General features: G+C 39.9%; 1 protein-coding gene across 1 annotated transcript in view; it reads right to left on the reverse strand.

The window, feature by feature from the left end:
• Positions 1 to 21,482, reverse strand: part of LDAH (lipid droplet associated hydrolase) — a 1,619,373-nt gene that overhangs the window by 713,377 nt on the left and 884,514 nt on the right. The window contains exon 5 of the mRNA XM_044062623.1: positions 20,832 to 21,001. Within this exon, the coding sequence (XP_043918558.1) occupies positions 20,832 to 21,001 (170 nt within the window). The remainder of the gene's footprint in view (positions 1 to 20,831; positions 21,002 to 21,482) is intronic.

Consider the following 21,482-nt stretch of genomic DNA (forward strand, 5'->3'; position numbering starts at 1 on the left):
ACTTCAATGTTACATAAATTGGTCACTTCCTGCCTTCCCTTAAACCTCACTCCTCCTCCAGATTATTCTGCATGCACTGCTCCCAAAATTTGCATTTATGTCTATGTAATTTGCTGCCACCCTTTTCTAAAGACCTCACTTCCAGTTCTTTTATCTATGTTACAATATTGAATATTTCATACACAGTTTGTTTAGACTTTGATTTCCATTTTCTAGTAATTGCTTTTTTTTTGGCAGCCACCTAATTAAACATAACAAGCCCTTACTATGTCTAGGCAATTAAAATCCTGTGTCTCAGCTCAAAAGAATAACTTCCTTAGTTACACCCATTGGCTTACCCAATATTTCTGACAGAGTACTCTGTAAGAATTTTTTTTTAAGTCTGCAAACTCATTATACTCCCAAAACATGTTCCTGGTTACCACTTTCTTCCCCATCACACCTCCAACATTTGCCGCCTACCTAAGGAAAAATTCTGTGGAGTCTGCTTGGGTAAAAAATTACCTATTCAAACACTTCTAAACAAAAATACTAAATCTTCTACACATTGTTGTATACTTTGGAACCATGCATATGTCATCCCATTATTCCCTTGCAAATTGCCTATCCAGTCTATCTTCCCAATCTTTTCTAACCTTGTCTGATTAATTTCTATAGTTATCTTGCAATATTTTATATGCCTTACCAATTAAAGCTTGCGAGCTTGATTTTAGACATTTAGGGTCATCTGGTTTTGATTCTAGTCTAATTAAGAACATTTCATTTGACCAAATCACGGCCTTGAATAAAATTTCTAGTATGGCTGTTAGAGTAATCAAACCAGATAAGGGAGGGGGTTTAGTCCTTTTTGACAAAGCTCAATACACTGCTAGAATGCTACAAGTGTTAGAGTCCCCGGCATATGAAAGTTCCTCTTTAAATGAACTTACAGGTACCTATAATAAAATCAAAGGGTACTTTAGGGACTTATATCTTGAGGGGAGGATTAACATTGACACCTACAATTTTATTGACATATCTTTCCCCAGGATCCCAACTATGTTTGGGATCCCTAAGATACATAAGAGCTTGTCAGACCCACCTACGCGCACCCTAGTGGATGGTAGATGTTCCATCACACATCCTTGTGCCCGTCTTATAGACAGTATTATTGGTAAATACTTGAAAACTATACCACAAATTTGTAAGGATTCATGGTCCTTTTTGAGCATGATTAACGACATCCAGTTCGACAGCGATCTCAATTTTTTGACCATCGATGTGGTTGATTTATACACTTCGATTCCACATGAGGAAGCTGTCGAATGGATCGAACTCATGCTCTTGGAAACTGGAGCCTCCAAAAATGACACCACCTTAGTCACTATCTTACTGGACATCGTCCTTTCTTCTAATTTCTTCATTTTTGAAGATCATTACTATCTTCAGAAGAAAGGCATAGCAATGGGCTCTCCATGTGGGAGTAGTGTGGCAAACTTATTTGTCGCCTATTGGGAAAAGAAGCATCTATTCAACCACCCAACATTCATGGAGAGTGCTAAAGTTTACACGAGGTTCCTTGATGATGTGTTTATGTTAATCAAAGGGGGCGAGGATGTTGCCTTGACTCTCATTGCACATATGAACACCTCAACAGAATTTTTAAAATTCACTCATCACTTTTCCACCTCTGAGATTGACTACTTAGATGTCCGGCTAGTTAAAGACATGACTAACAATAGATTTAGCTCATCTGTTTTCAGGAAGGCTACCTATTGCAACTCGTTTCTGCACTTTTCCAGTTGCCACCCCTGGAAGCAGAAGCGTTCTATTGTCAAAGGGCAATTAGTTAGAGCTGCCCGGATGTGCAGCACTGATGAAGCTTTTGATAAAGAGTGCTCCTTCCTTAAAGATCTGTTTTTGAATCGTGGATACCCTAACACTCTCATTTGTGGCCTAGTTGACGAAGTATTATTGAAACGTCTTAATGGCACTTATTCTCCACTGATCTCACACGAAGTAAAAACATCTCTTGTAGGAACAGGGTCTATACCAGTCATTGCTGGGACTAGGTTATCCTTGACTAGTGACAATTCTGGCCTAACCCCTGGAAGTTCTAATAATTTTAATTTCTCTGTTAGCTTTACCTCTCCATTTAATATCAATTCGGGACTCCTGTGCTCAATAATTCGTAAGAATTGGTATTTTATAACCAATTCTGGGTTACACGAGAGGCTAGGAGTAACCCCTTTATTTACCTTTAAAAGAGGTAACAATCTTAAAGAGTTACTACAGAGGAATAAAGGAACAGACCCTATGGTGATACAAAAAGGTACATATAGGTGCGGGTGTTGTAAATGGTGTGGGTACCTCCGGGTGGGTAACTCTTTTACTGTGGGTATGAAGAAATACCACATTAATCACAAGATCAATTGTAATACTAGGTCACTAGTCTATTTAGCTCTATGTGACTGCTGTAACGCATTCTATGTTGGTAAAACGGACAGGCGTTTTCGCGACCGTATTTACCAACATATATATGCGATAAAGAACAATAAGATTGACAACGCCCTCTCGAAACACATCTTAAACAACAGTGGCCACAGTTTTCAATTTATGGGCATAGACACCATCAAGTGTGGCATTAGGGGGGGCCCACAAACCTTAATTTTAGAAACCCGTGAGTTAGAGTGGCAACCTCAACTGGATGCATTTGCTTATCCAGGGCTTAACGATAATTGTAACATTGCCTGCATGTTGAAGTATAGAAGTTACCTCAGGTAATTAGACTAATCTATTTTATTTTATCTTAGTTTACTTCATTTTATGCCACTTTATTTTATTTTATTTTGTTTACTGCTTGTTCCTTCTGAAAAATTTATGGAGGCAGGTTTATAATAGCTCTTATTGAACCCCCTTTTAAAAGGTTTTTTAGTTCTTATAGAACTCCCTTTTAAAGGGGTGTTTCAGTTCTATTTATATTATTATTTCTATTATTATTTCTGTTGTAAAGTATTCTTGGTCTATTTTACTTAAAGAGGTTATGGTACTGAATATAGACCTTCACCATTGTTTTCCTTCGACATTGGATACTCTCACATGATGTCGGCCATTGTGAATATGTGTCTATGACTACTTGCTTTTTCACATTTATAAGTAACACTTTTTTTACATTTGAATTTGATATTATTATTTTAAATTATGTATTCTATTTTAGTCAAACGCGTTTTACATGCACCTACAGGAAGTGACATCAACATCTTGTCACTAATTAAGGTTTTTAAACCGCTTGTACAGTTGTTTTGTATATGCTGAGGAAGCTTCTGTTGTTACAGGAGCGAAAACGCTTTTTTCTGAATTTGTGAATTAAAGTCGTTTCGGTTTTATACTCGTGGCTTTTGGAGCTTTTGTTCTTGTTTTAAAGGTTTTTGTCTCTTTTTCACCATTATTATTGTATCAGGGAATACAAAACCAAATAAAAACTATACCTCAAAAGAAAAAAATGAAAACGGACAGACTCAGCCAAGGCACGGACTGTTTATTAATGTAAGCGCTTTCGGCCGAGAAATTACCCAGCCTTCTTCAGACAAATACTACACAACACACAACAGCCTATTTATATAGGCTTCAACACAAGGAAATTAAAATAAAATTAATTAATTACAAATTTAAAGGAAAAGTGAAATAGTACAAAAATGCATTTTGAAAATAAAAGTATAATCCAAATTAAAAACAAAACCTACTCAATGAACTCCAAAGTTCTCATAGAAATACTAATATTTTTTCGTAAATTTACAAGTCTAAGCCTTATGAATTTTAAATATTCACAAATAAATAAATAAATAGCAAATTACCAAATATATAAATCATATAAAACTTGTGGAGAAAGCATACATATAACATCCTAAAAGCTATTGCTGTATAAAACATTCGTAAAACCTTCATCTTTCAACTATTAGTGGCTTTGGTGATATAGCAACAATATCCAAATAAAATACAATTTATCATTTTTATCTAAGCAGTGCTTTTAACTTAAGAATGCATTTAATAGAGGCATAATCATTCAAACCTGGGTGCAAATGTGCGGATGTTCTAATTTGCCAAAACACTTCTTGTTCTTCCAGATATAACTGCCATGGGCCACCCCTAATATCATTTTTGACCTGGTGGACAACCGTGAATACAAAAGAGTGTTCTGGATGTTCTACAATATGCCTAGTAAGTGCATTAGTTAAGTCCTTCCTACCTATGGCATACAAATGTTCATAAATTATTTTCCTTAATTTCCTCTCAGTTTTACCTATGTAGAAGGAAGGACATTTCTCACATAAAGCAATATATACAACCCCCCTGCTTTCACAATTATATTTACCATTAATAAAATAAGTTTTCCTATTAATGTTAATTTTATTCCCAGGAGAAATGTATTTACATTGAGGGCACATGCCACATTTCCCCATCCCAACAACCTTGTCTTTAGTTTTAAGCGTGGTCATCTCGACCAAATTCTTGAGGTTAACACCTCTTCTGTATGTAAATTTTGGTTGTCGTCCTACTAATTTAACTAATGCATTATCTTCCAATATAATACTCCAATTCTTTACGATAATTTCCCTAATGACTTTGTGGTCAATACAATATGTAAAAAGAAAATTGATACTAGGTGGCTCAATAATAGTCATATTTGTGGTATCATTCTTTGACCTTTGCATCGTTCCACCACCCAAAAGGGGCCTAAAATATCCAGTTTCTCTTTTAACCTGCACTTCGTACATGATTTCATTAATCAAAGTGTCAGGATACCCTCTACAAAAAAACATTTTACTGATATTCTCACATTCACTGATAAAATCTTGTTTGTCTGAGATCATCCTAGCCGCTCTGACAAACTGCCCCTTTACAACACCTCTTTTTTGATGAAAGGGATGGCTGCTAGTAAAATGAAGGTAACTATTTGAATGAGTGGGTTTTCTGTAAATCGTAGATTTAAATTTATTGTTAACTTTATCCTTACTGATTTTCACATCTAAAAAGTTAATTTCGTCAACTCCTATGGTATAAGTAAACTCAAGAAAGTCAGTCATACGTGAAATACTATCTATGAAGTCCGGTATCTGATTTTGAAGTCCTTTCCATATAAAACACATGTCATCTTGGTATCTAGTATACCAAGTGACACATTGTTTGTACATTTCATTATTAAACAACCATTGATGTTCCCAGTATGCCATAACGCTGTTTGCAAAACTACACCCACAAGGGGACCCCATGGTTATCCCAGTTTTTTGGAGAAAAAATTCATCCTTGAAAACTAAAAAGTTGTTAGATAACACCAAATCTAATAAGGTTTCAACAAGATACATCTGTATGTTGCCAGCCTTCTTAAGCAACATAAAGTTTTTAGTCCACTCTATTCCAAGTTGATTGGGAATAACGGTGTATAAGTCTTTCACATCAACAACTAGAAAGATGTAATTCAAATTGTACTCAATTTGATTTATATTCTCCAAAAAATTCCAGGAGTCCTTACAAATTTGTGGTTCCTCCTGTATTAAGGGTTTAAGGATGCCATCCACATATTTGACACAAGCGTAGGTGTGACTAGCCAATGTTACTTCACAGTTCTTTTGTTCATAAAGTTGGAACAGGCATCTTGATTATAAAGTAATTGAAGACAAATTCATTACAGGTGCTTCAGACGTGTCTATATTACATTATCAAAGTTTTAAATGTTCGAACGTCATATGGTCGACACCATATGATCAAACTTTTAAAAGTTCGAAAATGTAATAAAAAAAAATAAACCAAAGAAAAAACTTAACTGAACGATTTAAGCAGGGGGGCTTGCACCCCAAGTGGTGGCTGCACCCCCCACAACCCCCGCTCTTTAAATATACCAACTCCGAGATCACACTACAGTGCCGAAAAGGTAAATCTTCCCATTCCACACTGTACGGAGATCTCCGTTGAAATGTTCAAACTTTTAAAAGTTCGATCATATGGTGTCGACCATATAACGTTTGAACTTTTAAGAGTTCGACAACTTGATACAGACCCACCTCAAATGGGGTTGTATCAGGTACTGTTTTTATTTTATATATATATATATATATATATATAAAGAAACCCTTCCACAATGCAGAGTAGATCATGGAAAGTTTCCTAATACCTGCAATCACTTTATACATCCCTGTAGGAAGATCAGGTCAAACCAGAGGGTCTAGAACAGAATTCAAGCCCTTAAGAGGAGATGTTTGTTTTTCTACCATTGGGGATCCCTTGCTTAAAACGGGGAGAGCTGCTTACATCACTATGAACATGAGAGCCTGAAACTGCACTATTCCCAGCCAGTATGGGACAACAAGACATAACCTTGACCCGTCCTACTAAACATTGTGTTGAGTTGAGGAACCACTGGAAATGGTGGGAAGTTGCACAGGAATCTCTATTGCCATGTGATGGCAAACAAAGCCGCTACAAACTCCTCTGTGTCCTGCTCAACTGAGAAAACCACAGGAAGAACCATATTCTTCTGAATGGAAAACACATTAATTTCCCTAGTTCAGAAGATTCTAAGCAGATATGGTCCCAATGTTTGCAACATCAGAACTGGAAGAATTTTCACTTCTTCTGGGATGTGAACCCTTACAAAAGAGTGATAATTATGCCTGTGGCCCGCTGACAGATGTGCACTGCCTCTCAGCAAATGGGCTCTGACACCATGCTTCCTTGACTGTTACAGTAAAATATGATGAACTGGTTGATGGACCAAACTAGGAGTTGATGGACCAAACTAGGAGGAACCCGCAGAAGTAGTTTCCCTCCAACGACTTTAAAACCAGGACTGTCTCTAGCTCCAGCTAGTTGAAGTGGAGATCCTAGCATAAGAGATTACCTTTGTTGACCAGTAGGGAAGCAGAGAAGAGCTTCCCACCCACTAGCAAAGCCTCCATCGCCAGAAGCTGGAAGGGGTTTAGCTTTAGGTATGGAAGATCCACGTGTGTGTGTGTGTGTAGGGGGGGGGGGTAGGGTAGCAGAAATCATCCACATCTCTGTATCCTTCCAACAAGGTCCTGAAACCATAAGAAGTGCAAGCATATAGTGGTTCTGCAACTACTGACACCTCACAACCCATTGCAACAAACGTATCCTTGGGTCTGCAAATGGCAACAAGAAGATAGTGACAAAAAAAAATGAATTTATAAGATGGTCTGGTTTGGAATAGTCTGCTATGTCCTCATTCAGGCTAACAAATACACAAACTCTTGGGCTCTCTCATCTGGCAACAACAAATGCCCTTCACAGATGAAGCAATCCTTTGATATCGGAAGGCATCTCCTAATATACTGTTAACTCCCCTACCCCACTTCTAAAAAATACAGACAGGAGCTTGTACTCCAGGGATGCTACCACTGAATTTCTTAAGCTGGTCACTGCAGTCAGTTATCTAGGTAGAATACATGGAGACTCTTTTTCTGTAAGTCTTTGGGCAACACCTTGGTAAACACTTTGTGTATAGAGGAAAGTCCAAATGGCAACACTAATTATTGAAATTGATGCACAACCAGATCAAATCAAAGCAGCCTTCTGTTTGAATCCCAGATGCTGTTGTGCCTGAAGGTGTCAACCATCTATAGTGACACTCTTCATGTGGTCTCTTGGCAAAAGAGGTATGCCACCCTGGACAGTCAAAATCTGAAACGTAACACAGCACATGTACTTGTTGAACTGGTTGATGTCCAGCAGATACAGAATTTCTCTAATCCCTTTCAGGATCACAAAGTGGCAGGAGCAGACCACCTGGCCTCATTCAGACAATTTACTTAGAGTCTGGGTCTATCCCAATTTCTTTGTGGAAACTGCTTGGTCTCATAGCAGTGACTTTTCCAGGGAAGAACCCAGGGTTTCTATGAAGTGGCTACCTAACCAAATCCAGAACTTGCTGGTCCTTTGCAATGCTTCTTAGCTGGGGCAAACTCAACCTTTACAGACAGCTGAAGAATACAGTCGGGACTGCAACTGATGTATCCTTGGAATCCTGGTAGTATGACTAAGTCAGCATGGAAGAGGGAAAGATTATTGATGCTTAAATGTCTTCCTTAGTGTATGAGGTAGCTTCTTTTCTTGGGTTTGTCTGGATATAGAAGAAGAGGTGGCAGAAGGTGTTCAAGGGAGTCATAATGGTCCTAAGCAATGCTGAGAGTCTACTTCTGCTTCTGCAGTTATCTATCATGTGATGGAAATGCTGATCAAAAAGAATCTTCCCATGAAAGAGACATACAGGATGAAATGTAGGAGTTCTTCTTCAAAGGAAGATGGACATAGCCAGGTCATCCTGTCAAGCATATATCTGAACCAGTGGCCCTAAAAATAAGATTAGCATAGTCAAAACTGTGGCAGGCTACAGGGAAGCCCACTCAAGAAGTCAAAGAAAAAGCCATAACCACATCAACCTTTAGAGCAGGCTCAAAGAAAGAAGAAAGCATCTTCAGTATTTAACCTACTGGCTAGGACTGAAATCTGGAAGGGTGAGATAATCTGAGGATTTTAAGTATCTACAACGCACAGAAACAAGCTTTCTTTCCATCTCTACCCAAGGCTTAAGATTCACTGTCTCATGGCATGGCAACAAAATGCTGTGATCTGTAAGACCTTTGCTGGACCAAGAGGATCATATGTGAAGTTACTAGAATCACTCACCATCCAGCCTAATACCATACTCATGGGTGATTTTAGCTACCCCTCCATTAACTGGGAAGCATACACAACCACTAACATGCAGACCCAAAGATTTCTTGACTTTGTAAATGCAAATGCCCTGGAGCAGCTATTCTGCACTCCCACTAGGGGAATAAATATCCTAGATGTGGTACACACAAATATGGGAGAGTGCTGCACCCCTTAGTGTGATGTCTTCAGTGTTAAGAACTGATCACAAAGTAGTCTCCCTTGAAATAAAGGTAAAACTAGTCCCCTCACCTAACCCCAAAATCTTTATGAACTCCACTAAGGTAAAATTTACCCCTACAAAGGCCAGCATAGCTAGTTTCCAAGCTCCAAACAAATCCAGAAAACACAGAAACCTCTGCAAAGGTGTACACAAAAACCATGTGCAACTATATACAACTGCATAGAAACAGAAATAAATCCAGGTCAAACCGCAAAAACATACCACCCTGGTGGACCCCTGGTATCAATAGGATGTACAATGAAAGAAAAAATCCTTTCAAGAAGTAAGAGAAATGTGTACAACAGAGCAGAAAAAGTCCCTCATTTATCCAAACAAGCAAATCAGGGAATTAGCTAAGGCATTCATTCAGTTATGTCAGCAATCTTAAGGGCAATACTCAATAATGTGCAGAACTAGTTATAGATGGCATCACCTATACTCAGCTGGAAGATATAGCAAATCTGCTGGCCAACAAATTCAGCTCAAATTTTACCTTTCTATCACCCCCAGTTCTCCCCCAAGAAATACCCTCTGCCACTCCAATGCCAATTGTCACCATAGAACAGGTAGCCTCTGTACTCTTTAAAGCTAAAAACATGGCTTCACGGGAGGCCGACAATAGGTTACCTCTTAAACAGCTTAAATCAGGACTTAGGGCCATTAGGATTTCTATTTAACCACAGTGTCCAGACTGACTTTCTCCCAATAGAGTGAAGGACATCAACAGTCATCCCTCTGCATAAAGGAGGACCATCTACTCACCTGGGAAATTACAGACCCATAAGTTTGACTAATCTTATATGTAAAGCCATGGAAAGAATAATCATAGGGCTGATAAATAATGACATAGGATACATCCAAACATTGGACCTGACCCAATTTGGCTTTGTCAAGGGCAGGTCATGCTTACTGAATCTCTTGAATTTCTTTGAAAATGTCACTAAGGCCATGGATGACAGTAAAACAGTACATATTGACTACCTCGACTTGGTCAAGACATCTGACACAATTCCCTGCTTGACCAAACTCTAGCATAAGTAGGTATAAATCCCTACATCACCAAATGGATAGCCAGTTGGCTCATGGACATTACACATGTGATTAAAGTGGCTGAATCCAGATCCAGAAAGAGGCCAGTTACTAGTGGTGCGCCACAGGGCTCAGTACTGGGATCACTTCTGTTCAGTATATACTTCTCTGAGAAACAAATACATCTCTGTAACATTTCCTATTTATGTCGCAAGCAAAATTTAGGTCTTTTAATCTTGTAGTTTTGAGGATGTTTGTTTTGTGGACGTGCAACAGCTTCATCAAAATAGGATGTGGCATGTCTGGCAAAAGTCACCTCTCAGAAGTCTATATGATACAGAGGAAAGAAACAGGGCTTTGAGGCAATCAGCATAGGACATTGTGTTTATTGTACATGTTTCAGTTGCTGTGTGTATCTGATCAGGTACATACCAATGGGGCAATATACTCTATGATGAGTCTGATGAGGACCGAGTAGAGTGATATGATGACCTCTCTGGACCTAGATGCCATGCCCTTGCTTACAAGCTGAGCAGCATAGAAGGATTTTCTTACTACCTTGGACACATGTGGATCAAAGTCTAGCTTACTATCTACATGTTTCCCAGATCCCTGACTAATGAATTAACTTTTAATGGTGTTTTATTGAAGACTTTGTTACCTGGAGTGGCTGATATCCCAAAAGATACTATAATGCATTTATTGGTATTGTTTTAAGTCATGGCTTTGGCACCCAAGTGTTTGTCTGTGTCAGACCTTCCTGAAGGGTGTTCTCAACCTGTGGGATTAGATGACTGCTCCCAGTCTGCAATCATCTGCAAACTTGGTTAGCCAAAGGCCTCTGATATCAGAGAAGTAGATGCCAAAGCGGTGTGAGCACAGCATATAGGTTCATAGGTAGGTACTAGACTATTGGCCCAAGGGCCTAAGTAAGCCTAGCCAACAAGGTTCCCTGGCGTACGGCACCCAAGAAAGTTAATGTCCTGTGCCCCTGTCGAGCAGAGCCACAGAAGTGATCCTGGGGTGTATTTCCTATTTCCCATCCACTCATCAAGATTTTTCTTGAAGAGTGCTAATGAAGAACTTTACTTGACATAGATGGGTAGCTTGTTCCAGAGTATAGGAAGTCTCTGGAACAGGAATCTATCCCTGCAGCCTGTCCTGTTTATTGTGGTGGCAAGGTTTAGGTCCCTAGAAGGTGTAGCTCAGCGGGACTGGGATTTCATTAGGTGTAGCATGTCCAACAGCTCTGGGTTTAACATAGCTTTATATGCTAGGCAGAGATCTCCTCAGACTAGGCGATATGCTACAGAGAAAAGCTGGAGTTTTTTGAGATGGTCAGTGTAGGGCATCTGTTTGAGGCCAGTAATCCTCTTTGTGAGGTACTTCTGTGGCCTTTCCAGCTGCTGCAGATGTCTTGTGAGGCACATTCCAAAAGGGGTGTTGTACTCTATAATGGGTCTAATGAGTGCCGAGTAATGGGGAACAATGACCTCTTTTTTTCCTGGATGAGAACCCTTTTGTGATGAGGTGTGCCACATAGAAGGATTTCCTGACTACTGTGGCGATGTGGTTATCAAAGGAGAGACTACTGTCCACCTGGGTCCCAAGGTCTCCTATTACACATTTGGCGTTAAGTAGACTGCCGTTTATGTGGTAGTTCATGGGTACAGAGTTTTTACCAAAGGGGATGACAATTCACTTTTTGGCATTGAGCTTGAGGCCATGCCTTTGACACCAGGCATCTGTCTCAGTGAGGCCCTTCTGTAGGATGTCCACATCATTTGGGGACTCAACTATGGCTCCCAGTTTGCAGTCATCTGCAAATTTCGTTAGCCAGAGTCCTTCTGTGCTAGCCTGTACTTCAGAGAAGTCGATACCAAACAGGAGAGATCCCAGGACTGAACCCTGTGGTACTCCACTTGTCACTGGTTTGAAGTCAGATTTGGAGTCTGCAACTTTTACAGTGTGGGTTCTGTCAGTGAGCCAGTTGGCAGCCCATCTTGTGATGTAGGGATTTATACCTAGTTTAGTGAGTTTAGCTATAATTCCAGAATGGGGGATGGGGTCGAAAGCCTTGGCGAGGTCAAGATAGACTGTGTGAACCACCTTACCCTCGTCTATGGCTTTGGTGACTGCCTCAAAGACGTCAGTCAGGTTCAGAAGGCATGATCTGCCTTTCACAAACCCAAATTGGATGGGGCCAGAGTTTCGTGGTTACCAATGTCTTTGTTTATGAGTTCCATGAAGATATGTTCCATGGCCTTGAAGACGAGGCTCATCAGGCTAATAGGGCAATAGTTCCCAAGATCAGTGGTGGCTCCCCCTTTGTGGAGTGGGATAACTGTTGCTGTGCGCCTTTCAGTGGGCACAAAGCCTGATGTGAGACTATGACTGAACATGGTGCTTAGGTAGGGAGCCAGTTCGTTCTGAAGTTCATGTAAAACGCAGCCTGGGATGTTGTCCAGTCCCATGGATGCTGTGGTTTTGGTTTTAGAGAGTGCAGCTTTTACCTGCACAGATGTGATTACAGGGACTCTGCATTCTTCCTGTATAGATATGGGCCCTTTAGGGGGTGAGAGGGGGTAAAATTAGCACTGAAACTATCTGCCAGGATGTTGGCAATATCAGTTGGTTCTGTAATTTGCATGCGGTTGTGCTGCAACTCAGAGCAGATCTGGGAGTTGCCATTAAGATTCTTGACATAGCTATATAATGCTTTGTGGTTGACCTTAGAATCAGTGGCGATTTTGTTTTCGTAGCTAGCTTTGGAGGATCTTTTATGGGAGCTCAGCTTCTTACTGAGGCTGACCAGGGAGCTCCTCCACTCATGGGATTTTACCCCCAAAAGAGAGTAAAATCTCATGAGTGAAGCTCCTTCACTCATGGGATTTTAATCTCTTTTGGGGGACTCCACTAGTGACTGGCTATATTGTGGAAGTGGCCTCACTGATTCTAATCTCCTGGGTCATATCAATGAGCTAGCTAGCTATCCACTGTGTTATAAAAAGGATTTATACCTAGTTCTGTAAGTTTGCTGACAATGCAGAGTGGGGTACTGCATCAAATAATTTAGCCAGATCTAGGTAGGCAGTATGTACAGTTTCCCTTCATCCATTGCCTTAGTGACCTATTCAAGGAAGTCCACCAGATTCAGTAACCATTACCTTATTTTCACCAAGCCAAACTGGGATGGATTTAGTGTTTGGAAGTCTCCAATGTTTCTGTTGACAATTCTATCCATGGCTTTGCAAATAAAACTAGTTCGACCAATGGGTCTATAGTTTCAAGGATCTGTTTCAGGTCCTCCTTTATGAAGGGGAAGGACTGTCACAGTCCTCCCTTCATGTGGCACAAAGCCTATTTTAAGACTATAATTAAATAATGACCCCCAGAAGTCCTGATAAGTCATATTTTACTTTAGACGGTTCATGAGGCATCCTGGAATGTTATCAGGGACCACTGAGGCCATGCTCTTGACTTTAGCAAGAACAGCCAATACATGTTCCCTAGTTATAGTTGGAGGGGTTATTTATGAGGGTATTTTGGTGGGAATGGTTGGGAGTGGGGTGGTAAAGTTGCAACTGAATTTGTCTGCTAACAGGTTTGCTATATCACTAGGGTTTGTGAATGTGGCACCATTAACCGCAAGTTCAGCACACTGCTGTGTACTTTCATTGAGGTTTTCAACATAGCTGAAGAAGCTCTTAAGATTATCTTTCACCTGGAAGGTTATCTTAACCTCAAAGTTGACTTTGTTTGACCTAATTAGCCCTCTTAGTTGCATATTTAGTTTGACGAGAAAGCTTTATCTTTATGGGAACTACCCTTCTTGATTTTGCCATAATTTGTTTCCTTTTGTTGTATATCCTATTTAATTTACAATGCCATCAGGGCATTTTGTTTCTGAGGCTAGTCCTGGGCTTACCTCTGGTAGGTACAGTAGCCTCTATGCAGCCATTGACATGGTTTTACAGAGTTTCTGAGAGCATTTCAGAATAGGCTGCTGTATTCTCAAGGTTTTCGGGGCACTGAATTTTGACAAACCATCACTTAAGAAAAGGTAATTTGCCTTGGAATAGTTCCTAATTGTTACTCATTTTAATGGGATTAAAGAGTTGATTTTGATTTTCAAGGAGACAACTTTACGGTTAGACCTTATCAGGGAGGACAAGACCTTTGGGGGGGGGGGGTGCAGCATTCTCCCATATTTGTGAGCATGAGGTTCAGTGTGTTGTAGCCTCTAGTGGGCATATTTGCTATTTGGTCAAGGGTGTTTGCACTTATGAAGTCCAGGAATCTCTGTGCCTGTAGATTTGAGGCTGTGTAGGATTCCCAGTCTATAGAGAGGTAATTAAAGTTTTCGATGAGTAGGGTGTTAGGTTGGATGGTAAGTGCATCCAGAAGTTCCCATTGTGAGGTCTTTGAGACATGGAGGATGACCTACAGCTGGCTTGGATATGCTACGGGATTTTGTCTATGGTGATCTGCACTTGCAGGAACTCTAGTACATCATTCTGTTTGTCCACCTTAGAGGCATACTTGTTACTGATGTAGATTGAGACAACTCCACATTTAGCATTTGTCTTTGCAGCTACTGTTCTAAAAGTATGAAAGGCACTGAAACCTTGCATTGCTGGAATACTCTCTGCCACTTTAAACCATGTCTCAATAACTGCACAGATGTCTATATTCTTGAGTGTGAGGATGATTTTGAGAGAATGAAGTTTTTTATTTAGGATTTTGACAGCCAGCAGTAACACCTTGAGGTTGAATTGAGTTGATTTGCTATGTTGGTAGGTTTGTCAATTTGGCATTGCCTAAAAAAAGCACTGTGGGGGTAGATAAAGTTTTATCTAGTATTCGAAAGCCTAGAGGGGAAAGGTGAAGACCATCCTTGGCAAAGCAACACTGTCTGTTAACCATGGCCTCCCAAGCTGACAAATATTGGACTCTCATAGAATGACACCAGAAAGACAGCCAGTTGTTAAAATCATTTCTGCTCATATCATCATCCTCAGTAGTGGTAATATGCTGCTCAATGCTAGGCTCAAACCAGCCTGAGACACATAGTATGAAAGCGCCATAATGTCTCTTTTCATATAGTCCAGGGAGGTACACCTCAGGTCATTTACACCTACATGGACTATAATGGAATCATACTGGAACCTTTGTGCAACTGACTTGAGTGCATGTGCGATTTGGTGGATCCTGGCTCCAGATAAGCAACTAACAGTTACCGTCTCCTTGTTCAGCCTGATTAGACAGACATTAGTATATCTTACGATGGAGCCCCTTTGATGAGAGTCCTGGGAAGTGTATTTGCTTGCCTTAGGGGCTTAGTGTTTGGGGCTCCACTGAGAGTGACAGTATGTGTGGTGTTAGATGTTTTTTCTGAGGCCTTTGGGCTTGCTAGGCATAGTTTTAACAGGCAATCAAAGTGATCTTTGTTGTTAGGAAGAATGCTTTAAGTGCCTCAGCATACATTAGTCTATGTGCATGTGCTGTGTGCTATGTGAGGTAGGTGTTGTGAGTGCGGTTTCAATAACCTGATGTGCGCTTCTATGCAAGAGTTCAGCCTCCAGTGACATTGTGTAATTACACCTCTTACACAGTTTCTGCTTTTCATAAGATTAAGTGGTTATTGGTAAACGAGAGAAATGCTACATTGTCTCAAGATGCCTATATCCACTAAGCTGCCCACAGAGAAGTTAGGAAATTGCATAGCCATACTGTCCAGTCCCTTGATTGATGAATTACAAGGAGGGTGATGTATATGGGTTAAAACACTATTAAGGGTGCTTTACTGGGTCAGATTATGCTAAACAGTACTAAATTCTACTAACTTTTAACATTTACACAGTACTGAATTCTACTAAATCTGTAGGTATTGCCACTCACAGCCCATCTAGCTGCTCTACGCTTATCAGCATGCAAGGTATTTTCTCTATATTGTTTCTTTACAGGTACAGTTTTATGGAACTCTCTACAGGGGAAATTTGCTTTTTAGGTGTTTGCTAGTGTACAGGGCACAGCTAACCCATTCAAATGAGCAAAATTTACAGCAGCATAGAAAAAAAAAACAGAAAACTAACTAATAAGCCCTCTGGCCAATAAAATGATTACATTACGAGAACTTTTGTATATTTCCCAACTCAGATAGAACAGGCAAACACATCTTGCCAAAAAATGAATAAACCCAGTCTTCCTCATATAAAAACAAAGTAGAAGGGACCCACAAGTGCAATGTTACCACAGACCAATTAAAGAGCTAACTGGAAATCCCTTGCTGAAAGTGATCTCAAGATATTCTTACATTATTAACAGTGAGAGGAAGAATAATTTATTTTTGTTTTATTTTACAAAAAAATTCAGTGAAATGCACACGTAAAAGCAGGAAACAATAGTGGTCATTCAAACTAACTTAAGCAAGTGCAATTTAGCAATCAAAGCTACATAAATTTGCATGGATGGCACTGGATACAAGTAAAACACTTCTGGAATGCAGGCTAAGACTCCAAGCTTTGCTGAGCTCTAGGAAAATGAGGAGACAATATGTAGTAAAGGACATTTACTCAAGAGCAATACTGGTTTGCTGGAGCGGTTTGCTGGGTGGGCACTCAGTATCATGGATCAATGGAAAGCAATGGGCAGGAAGAGTACACAAACAGCTTATAAAACAGACAACAGCAACTAAAGAGGGAGGGAGGGACTTTGAAAATCAGATTACCATAAGGGGTGAAGGTCAGAGACACAGCCTTATAAAACCACCACTGCAAAAGGGTGGCAGGGTTGGAAAAAAACTGCAGGCTAGCTAGAGAGGCATGCAATCAAATAATGTCAATATTGGAGCTCTTTCAGAAACTTTAGTTTAATGAGCTAGTGGGGAATGGGGCAGACACAGAATCCAACTTTAAATATTAAATAATAAGCAGAATATAAAACTGAAGCAGAAACAATTCAGTCTAAAGCACCCGACTGCAGAAATTTTCCTGCTGGCTTAAAACCTGCCTCTTTCCCACTTGGTGATAAAAGTGGTTTGCACTGGGCTTTCCTACAGCTGCATAGGATGTGGCTGTCCCCTAGTTTTTGGTGGCTGTTAATGCTACAAGAGGACTCAGGGAAGAAGAAGATAGGTGCTCTCAAGAACAATAACCTCTCACTGCAGACTCACCCACCAGCAGCTTAGGTTTATAGATAAATACTACATGATCAGTCCATAGACTGTTACGTGCCTAGCGAATAACAAGGCAGTGACCAAAGATGAGACTCAAACCCTATACCTTGTGCATGTGAGGTAAACAGTTTAATAATTACACCAACTCCCAACGATTAAGGCAACAAAGGAGCATCCTTACAAGACTCCTTAGCAACTCTTTACTTTTTGTGTGCAGGGGAAGGTAATACCAAGGAGATTGACTGCTGCTCCATAAGTAATCCGAGGAGGAAGAACTGAGATTTGGTAGTGTAACCCTGAAGCATCTGTGAGTATGCAAGAGAAGTAACTGTCGTTTCAACACAATATCTTTCCCCAACACTCTAAACTATGAAATAAGTATAGTTTTAATCAGAAGGAAAACTTTTCCTCACAAAAAGTTTACAAAATTTGTAACTAGGAACGCATAACATATAAAATAAATATGTCTGTTCTTTTCTCTTAGGGCCATAAACACATACACACAGAATTCCTGTCAAAATAGAATATTCCGTTTAAATTTCAGTTTAGAAAGGAAGGCTTTCCCCCAATGAGACTTATCTGTCAGGTTGTAGATCCCAGCCAAATGACAGATGGACTGCTGAGAAGCACTTGCTTCAGTGGCAAAAAAGCTCTGACGTTTTTTGGCACTCCTGTTGCTTTTTATAGGAGTATTTCCAAGTGCTCCTGGATGTTGCTCAAAAGATTTCTGAAGATTGCCAGTGAAGCTGGGGTAACCTCATAGCTTAGGCTACTGTAACACTGACCATTATGGATATCAACCTTATCTATACAAAAAGCAGGAAGATCCATATATGGCTGACTGGTGAAGAAAGAGAAAAATGAGGAACCAAAAGATGAGCCTTGGTAATTGCAGAGGTCAATACAGCATATTTCAAAAGGGAAACCCCACATTAGCTCGCAATTTCCTACCAGGTAACTACTAACATCCCCAGAGTCCACAAATGAGCCCACTAACTTACAATGTCAAAAACCCTGATGAGATCAACAAAAACAAATCTGTCAGCTCACCTTTCTTTATGCCACCATGTACCTGATCCATGAACGGCCACTAACTTACACTATTGTGTCCAGGTATTAAAACAAGGTGGTTTACAGGGAAAAACATAATTTTTATTCAGGGTAAAGGCTTTGGAGTGCCACCCAGAGGCAAAACTGATCAGCCTAAGATGTAAACAGATAAAGTGAGACACTTGTTAAGGTTTCTGCCTCACAGCTCCTGGTAAACCACTGCCTTCAGTCACTATATTAGTTGCAGTTTACATGTTCTCCCTTTATTTATTCGTCTTTGTTGACTATGAAAGTCCGGCTGGTATAGAAATGGCCCTTATCAGTGGAGGCTCAGGGAGAAAAGCTCCACATTTACATTCATACATTACAAGTTTCACAATACATAGACATTTTTATTACAAGGATGAGAGCAGTAGCTAGGTCATCTGGTGCCCCTTCCTCAGCCATGTATCACACTTTCTGCATAAGCATCTACATAGTAACTCTTTGTTCCTAAAACACACACACACACCAAAAATGTCATCAGATCTTGACTTTCAAGTCTGCAAGTAGTACCAGAGCCAGATCCAGCACTAGGCGACCTAGGCAGCTGCCTAGAGCACATGTTGGCTGGGGGTGTGTGTTGCCTTGTGGGAACAAATGACAATTAAAAATCTTCCATAAATAACACAAGCCTGAAGACTTCTGCAAACACAGCAAGGCTTTAGGACTTCATGGGGGACTTTCTGTAAGAACACAGGAGGGTTTTAGGACCTCACAGGTAGGACTTATGTAAAGAACAGAAAGCTCCAGAAACCTCAGCACTAAGAAAAATGTCCTTAAGTAAGCCATGAGAAATTTTATTTAGTGTAGGGTATCAGAGCCAATAAATGGAGATGTTGAACCAGAGGGTTATGCTAATTTGTGGTGGAGATTTAGAACCAAGCAAGAGATTGTCCAGAAAACACAGCATGTGTAGCAGCCAAAACAATGAGTGAGTACAGCAAGTTACATCAGGTGTGTGTGTGTGTGTGTGTGTGTGTGTGTGTGCGTGTGTGTGTGTGTGTGTAATGTCCTAATTAGGAGGACTGACTAAAGGGACTTTGCTCAGAGTCAAATCCTGAGCCTTGTCTATTGGCAAGCAAGTGCCTTAAACTTCCACACCAACTTCCAGGTCTCCTTTAATTTATTTGTTTTTGTAAAAAAAAAAACTGACGATTATAGTCTGTAAATGTCAGTCATAAAGTATCATAGTTGTGTTGTTCAGTATCAGTGGAGCAACAGGTAGTATACTTGTCTTTGGTAAACAAGGTGGTAGGTCTTTCCACACCAGGTAGATTGATTGCTTACACAACTATGTGACATAAGGGAAGTGGGTGAGTGTGTTCTCTGTTGAATGACATGCTTAGTAAATATAAATCTGTTGTCAGTTTGCCAGACATTTCCTATTGCATATCACCAGCACACCATTTTTTTTAATGGAACACAGGCAATTTATTCTTCAAGGGCAGCAGACACTGAATTTGTAGGTGAAGCACTGAAACAAGAAGTTGTTTGCCAGCAGCAACCTCTTCATTAGTGACAGATCTCTTTACTGTGGAATTATTCAGATGACTTTTACATTTGCAGAGATTGTGCATACTGACTGTTATTAATGAATTATAATGGTTGAAATCTTCTGAAATGGCTAGCCTTGTCATTACTGGTTTATATATTTTGTTTTACTGCTTACTGTTAAAAATGTACAAAACTACAAATTTAAAACACACTCTAAAAAGTGATGCTGTATTAAACAAATAATATAATTTAATACAATCAGGAAGTTGAATCAAAGAACACGTGTTTATGCATGGTCCAAACAAGTGTGCAGGTGTCCACGGTTTGAAAATAGCCCAAAGGTACACTTTATCCACCATTGGCCATATGCATTTTCTATGAATGAGGGTTTCAATGCAGTTTAAATGAATGTAAGTTTCAAGGGGAGAGGAGTTTACTGCTGCTCATGCTAAGCCTGTTTTCATTGTGAGACTGTATTCTTTTGTTTGGCAAATGGCTACAGTATTTGTGCTATAAAATTTGAAATACAAGTTTTAAATGAAATCCAAATATCTGTAACCGCTCTAGAAGTAAAGAAGAAAATACTATGCATGCCAACAGGTTTGAACAGTGTTTTATGGTAACGGGAGAGAGACAGACAAGTAATGGGACACTGGAATGGCTGCTGGGTGGAAACATGTGCGGGGGCCCTGATCTCTCACCCTGCTTAAGGCCTCACGTGGCCATGATCTAGCTCTGAGTAGTACTGGGAATCATTTCCAAATGGCAAATCTTATAAATAACAACTGACCCGCCTTCAGCAAGCTAAACACTGACTCTCATTTAAGCAGCTGTGATTGCAATCACAGCTGCTTAAATGATTACATACACTGCTTTCAGGGATCAATGAACAACTTCTGTAGTGCCAGGTACACCCCTTAAGTGCCTACGCTTGGGGTAACAGCCCTCTCAACTACCTTTGCAATGACTGGTGATAAAATCACTGCACCACAAATTTAAGTTTTTAATCAGCATTGAATATAAATTATAAAACACAGCTTGCCAAACAAGTCCAAACATTTCAGTGCTATCACAAAAGAGTAGCATAATAATGAAACCTCACAGTCTTACCCGAAGTGATGGCTCCTGCTTCATCATTTTAAGAATAATATAGCAACCAATGGAGTGACCAATCAGGACAAGTTTCACATTTTTTGGGACATACTTTCGGATGAAAACAATCTTGTGTGCTATCTGTCCATTTAATCCATATACATCTTCTAGGGCTTCTTGCTCTGACTCTGTAAAGAGTGAGATGGTGTTTTACATAATGTAGTTTGACTGGCATGCAATTAATGGCACACAAATTGCATAATTCACAGGCAACACAATAAACGTCATTTTAAAGTCATGATACAATAAAGGTCTGAATGTAAGCAAATCAGTGTTAATATGTGGCCAATACAGATATATATTCTGCAAACAAACACATGAAAAACACAAAAATAAGTGAATAAAATTACTACTATGGTTATTTCCAAGAGTATCCATTATATAAAGCATCACCTTTCTGTGCTGAACATAATGGGCCCGATTCCAAAAGACTTGCTCTCAATTTAAGTGAGGACTTTACACTGAGAGCAGGTTTTTTTGGAATATGGCCCCTGGTGTAAGCCTGTTTACAAACAGGCCTTACACCAAAGTACTTCAATCAAATTGAGAGCAAGTGTTTCAGAATCAGGGCAGGCTTACACTGAAAGCAACTATTTTGGAATCTGGCCG

Source organism: Protopterus annectens, chromosome 2.part1 (assembly GCF_019279795.1).
Source record: "Protopterus annectens isolate FY-2018-M chromosome 2.part1, PAN1.0, whole genome shotgun sequence".
NCBI classification, from domain to species: Eukaryota; Metazoa; Chordata; order Ceratodontiformes; family Protopteridae; genus Protopterus; species Protopterus annectens.